Raw genomic sequence first — 5,779 nt, 5'->3', positions numbered from 1 at the left:
CTGCTGAAGCCTGTGAACTATAGTAAAATTGGACACCTTCCCAGCACACTTTGAGGACAGGGACATGTTGGTTTTGAAACTGATCAGTAGCACTTGGTTTAGAAAGAGGTTATTTACTTAATTTATTTGTTACTAATGATATTAGCATGACAGTGCCTTTAGCTCATATCTTTTTAATGTTTATTCCCCATATAATTCTTCTTGTGTTCTAAAAAAAAATGACCAAAACTTGCCGTATTTGACAAGTCTATTCATTCACAGAGGAAGGAAAGCCACTGAGGACTAATGAACTTTTTGTTGTAATTTGGTGTTACAGAGCAATGAAGCTTATTTCTAAAACTTAAAATGCTGCCTTCAACTGCAAGCTGCAGCTTTGGTTTCAGAATCACTACTTCTAAGTAAAGCGCCCATGTCAAAAAAGGGTGGGTGCAGCTTTGGCCTATCTCTAATATATGTCTGTTCCAATATCTTCTGGCATCAGCAAGCTTTTAAAATCTACATGAACTCTCTCTTAGCAGTAGTCTCCCCTTTGATCTTTTGATTGATGTCAGCCAGGTTGTTTGCAATGAGGAGTGGGTTAAATCTGTTGCTCAAATAAAAAAAACTCTGAATCACTAAACTGTGAATCAGAAGAAAAGTGGCGGATAGGTTAGCCAGAGAGGACCATGTAGCACTGGTTAGGTACTGCAAAGAATGAAAAGCATTGCCATGGAAATGTACACAGCAGGCCACAGCTGAGGAAGGGGGCAGAGAATGACCTGTTATGTTTGAAAATTAAATAGGCATTGCTATTCTTAAGAAATTGTGGACCTTTTTAAAGTGTTCTTGTCAGTAAGAGAAATCTTGATTAGACGTTCCAAATCTAATGCTGTAGAACTATTGTAATCTCACTTACACAATCTGTCCTCAAACCTGTGGTCTTACATTTGTTAATTCAGGTATATACAGGTTTTGATACTAGTAAATCTTACCTCCTTGGAGACTTGGAACCACTTGGTAGGTTGTATCCTTTAGGAGAAGGCATATATTTTCCCTCTTTCAGTTCTTCATAGAATGAATACTATAGTTCCTTTAAAAAATGTTTAAGCAAGACACGGTTCATTTCCAGTTAGCTCAATGTTCAATGTGCAGGAAATAACAGAAAAAAATTAATTCCTCCTAACGACGCAGGGGAAAAATATCTGGTAGTGAATAGCCCTCAGTAGTATACATACTATAGTTCTGCTGATTCGCTTATACTTTGTTAGCCAGTACTTGTGAGTGTGGAGTGGTGGGAAACAATGGCACTAGGTCTGAAATAAATGCTTTCAACTGTTTGATATTCCTTTTAATTTGGGAATACTCCTTGAGAGCTCTGAATGAGAGTTCCTAACAGGAAACAGCACTGAGCATCTGCTAACTTGTTTGTGTGTCTTACATTTAAAACTGAGGTTATTTGCCTGGAGCACCAACAGAAACTGGACTGTTTGGAGACACTTTCACAAAAGTCAATCTTGTTTGTAAACCAACTGCGGTTTTGAAAGCTGCTGAGGCGTGCTGTCCTGTCATCAGCAAGGCAGAATTCTCATTGTGCCCCTATGTAGCTTCACTGACATCTGTGGGGGATCCTGGATGTAAATGGAAACCAGATTTTACCGTCTAAGCATACTTCAAGGAGGCGCACAAATCTTAGGGTTTCCTAAAACTGTTGTTCAATAATTGATATATGCATGATGCTCCTAGGTGACAGTTATGCTTTTTCATCCTGCTCTTCCTTGACAACCCCGTTTGACATGAGTTATTGATATTCTCATCCTGATCTGTATTACAGAAGTTTCAAAGAAGACCTTTCCTTCATTAGGTCCTGCATGTTCATTGCACCGTATAATTTTGAATTAGCCGACCACCATAAAAGTGAGGGGAGCCAGCTAACTAACTAGAAGTTCTAATTAAGTCAGCACTGAACTTCATTGGCATTTAATTTTAATGGATGAATGACTACTTCCTTTTTCTGCTGCATGACTCAAAAGCCATGTATGTTGCTTTCTTTTCAGAGCTGTTGGCTTAATGCGGTTTTATTTGTTACATGTTACAAGAAAAATTGCAGTGCACCTCTTTTCACTTTCATTCCAGGTCACAAAAGTGAAGACAGAACGTCCCAAGCCTGAGAATCCCTATCATTCCAGACCTAGACCACAGCCAAATCCATCCTTTGACGGAGAGTTGAAGCCTTCTAAATATGGCAGTAGGAGCTTTTTCTGGCCGTGGTAAACGGGACAAAACACTCTGTAGCTCCAACTCTGAGGCCTATCCTTTACCAGTGTAAACTATCTTGTCCAACAAGTATCAGGTGAAATCCTTATTCTGTAATGATTAAAAACATTTACTGGCTTGGTAGACTTTTTTCTTTTTTTCCTTTCTGCATCCAGCCATGATGACAGATCAAGAATGATGTTCTCCAGGCTGCAAATGTTTTCTAGAATCTTACAGACTTCAAAGACAATTTCCTTCTATCAGCTTGATACACAGTCAGTTCTGTCTTTGAAGTCAGTTAGTCAGCCATGAGTCTGGGCTGACCCCAAGACTTGCCAAGCACCACATGTAAGTGGGGTTTGTTTCGTCAGTTGCTGTCATCTGCAAACAGAATTGGGGACTGCTGGCTTTCCAGCATTTTCATTGGCCTCTTACATTCCACTTGTTTCTGGAATATTCATCTTTCCAACAAAACATTTCTTAAAATTGCGCTATGAGAATCCCTCCAGATTAGGTCTTGAATCAAACAGACCATGTGGGAGCCTTAACAGCTCGCCAGTATGTCTTCCCCACACTATTGATGATAAGCATGTTTTGTTCTGCTTCCATCAAGCACTTTATAAAGGTGATTAACATGCAGAGGTTAAAACAAGTGACGAACCCTTACATGGGTGATTTGAAGTATGAAGTGCTTTTTAAGCAACAGAGCCCATGTTTTAAAGATTTCTCGTTAGAAATTGGATACCGCTTCAGATACCAAGATCGTTGTTTCTTAAATTCACGTGACCAAGCTTGCCTCATATAGATAACCTAAGTGTTTTCATCCTTCAGCTCCTTGCTGGGAAGAACATACAAAATATCTAACCTGAATAATTTTCCAGTACCACACATTGCAGCAACACGGTCCTTTTTAAGTAGGCATTTTGACATTGGGGTGAAGTTTTAAATGTGACAGTACCCAAGCTTTATCTAAAAGGCATATTCTTCATTTCCTTTTGCTACCTACTTTAATGATTAATTCCTCGCTCTTATGATATCCAAGGGGCAAGCCACACACTTACTGACAATGCAAGGATCATAAAATCTACCTTGCTGTTGTAAAGCTAGAGAGGTACAGCTTGGGCTAGAGACGCATGCTGATTTAGGATTGTGTTGTGTTTATGCCATCACACCTATAGGAAAGGTCACCCATGAGGATGTTTTGCTTTTGGAGTCACCTGGCAGGATGATTGTGAGGAAGGGAAAGTCTCCCAGGTGTCGTATTTTGCTGGGGAGGGTGAACCTATAGCAGGTCTGTAGCTGGTGAAACGCATCCCCTTCCATGTGCCAGTATGCCAGTGGAGTGAAGATAAGGCTCTGACCTCTCCTTGCTCTTCTGCACACCTGTTGGGGTGGTGGTTGGAATGGATGTAATCGCTGATAACTGAGGAAGAGACGTTTCATGCAGCCTTACTTCCTGGCTATGGCAGGCAGGATGGGTGGGATCCTGCCTGCAGTCAAGGAGGGCTCCTATAAAACAAGCCGTGGATTTTTTCCCTTGCACAATAATCTTCCCAAGCTCATGATTTTGCTGAATTTTGCACCAGAGTTATATTGGGAAGTCACACAAACATACCTGCTAGCACCCCCTGCCCTATTATCAGGAGTACCCCAAATCATTCTCTGCAGGAGAGATGGCACTGCCATTCTTTGATAAGCCACAGTTTGTAACTTAGCTCTTTTATTCTAAGATTTTTTTTTCACCTTCTGAAACCCTGTGCTACCAATGCTGTTCCTCTGAATGGGCCTAGTAAGGACTTAGATTTCCTTTCCTCTTGGTTCCTGTGATAACTTGGCTCTACTTGATGAGGTAGGTGGTGTTTTCATTTTTTGGGGAGGGCATCCTTCAGAATCTGTCCTGCTCTTTAATGACTGACCTCAGTTCTACCTATGGAAGCCTGGCATGGTGTGTCCGTGTCCTTACGCTGTGTATGAACTCTGAGGAGACTTGGGTGGGCTGAAAATAGCAACCTGTGGAACCACGGGAATGTCTTCGAGCATATCTATGTACCGATAGCACGTGCAGTACAACTTCTGATCTGCTGTGTTCTGCTTGATAGGTTGAGGGGTGCCCACAGGAAACGTGCTATTTCTGAGACGGTGTGTGCTCTTCCCATTCTCCTTCAAGAAGGTTCAAGCACAGAACTGCTTACAGTCAAAGCAGACTCTCTTAATACTGTAGAGTATTCACTTCCTTTCTGTCATCATTTAAATGGGGGGCATGCCAGATAGCTAATTGCATTCAGCTGAGTAAGTGGATGTGGTGTTTGGCCAAATAGATACCAAGCGATACAATCGCATGTACGTATTGTGTGTGATTTCTCTTTTTTCCCCTCAGACTGTTACTGCCGAACTATTGGAATTGGTTAGAAATCTTGCAGAAGAGCCTGTTAGATATTACTTAGCCTATTTTGCTAATAACTTACTATTGTCAGCATTATGCGTGAGACACTGCATGGCTGAGCATCTGCTTTTTAATGAACTGACAATGGCATGCTAGTAGTGAACCTCTCATCATAATTAACTGGTATTTTTCCTTGGGAAGTCTTTTCTGACAAGAATGACAGTTTTTAGGAATTTAATGTTGTAGTATGTCAAAGAGATCTTTAGTAGACCAATGCAGTAAGGAAGGGTAAATACTGTGATGTAGGCTGGCGCCCTTGAGGTGCAAGATTGCAAAGCTGCGTTGTGACATGGATATGTCTCTGAGCAAAATATGGGATTGTTTTAAAACGGAGGAATTAAATAAGCCCTTCAAGTGTCTGGAGCTCTCTGGGTTCCTCAGCTCACTTCTGAGCAGTGGTGGGAAGGTAGATGTGAGACAGGACACACACAGCTGATGGCTATAGGGAAGAAGGGAAACAAAACTGGTCCTATTCTGGTGGAATTCAGCAGTTTTTTACACCTTGTCTGGCTCATCATAGAAGGAGGGAATAGTCTAGGCTAGCTTTGCTTGATGCACCAAGGAGCAAGCACTGCCTCCTTTTATTCAGCTTCAGATGGGTAGTGGGAAAGTATTTTGAGCAAAGCTGAACAGCAGCAGTTTGGCTGCATCCTGCTTTAAGCCAGGATTTCCCAGCCATCCTAATTTTAAAACCTGCTAGTAACAATTTTGAACAACTGCAGATCCATGATTCAGCTTTTCAAGAGGCTAAAACTTGTCCATCACTATCATCTGGTCCTTTTGGCACTGAGAAAAATGCTGTGCAAGAATTATTCTGGATAAAAAGAAGTACTAAGGTCAGATTGGGGAGTGGAAATCAGAAATGTAATTACAAGACGGTGTTCCTTTTTAATTTAAGAGTTTCATGCAGATGATCCAAGCATGCCCTTTCTGTAAGGTTTTCTTAATGAATTCAGCTCTTCTGCAGTGGAAAGGTTTTGAGCTGAAAGGAAAATATAATAAATGGAAGTTGATTTGGTATTATGAACTGGAAGTGTAGCATGACTTCTGCTACATTCAATTTAAATAATTTTAAAAACACTTTTGAATGTTTAAAAATGTATT

General features: G+C 40.9%; 1 protein-coding gene across 1 annotated transcript in view; it reads left to right on the top strand.

Moving 5' to 3' along the window:
- The window catches only part of NDUFA8 (NADH:ubiquinone oxidoreductase subunit A8), a 5,305-nt gene extending 2,929 nt beyond the window's left edge, over positions 1-2,376 (top strand). The window contains exon 4 of the mRNA XM_006016891.2: positions 2,113-2,376. Coding sequence (XP_006016953.1) covers positions 2,113-2,250 — 138 coding nt within the window. The 3' untranslated portion in view covers positions 2,251-2,376. The remainder of the gene's footprint in view (positions 1-2,112) is intronic.
- Positions 2,377-5,779: the final 3,403 nt, after the last annotated feature.

This window comes from Alligator sinensis, unplaced genomic scaffold, assembly GCF_000455745.1.
Source record: "Alligator sinensis unplaced genomic scaffold, ASM45574v1 scaffold611_2, whole genome shotgun sequence".
Lineage (NCBI taxonomy): Eukaryota > Metazoa > Chordata > Crocodylia > Alligatoridae > Alligator > Alligator sinensis.
This window is presented reverse-complemented; position numbering and strand designations above follow the sequence as displayed.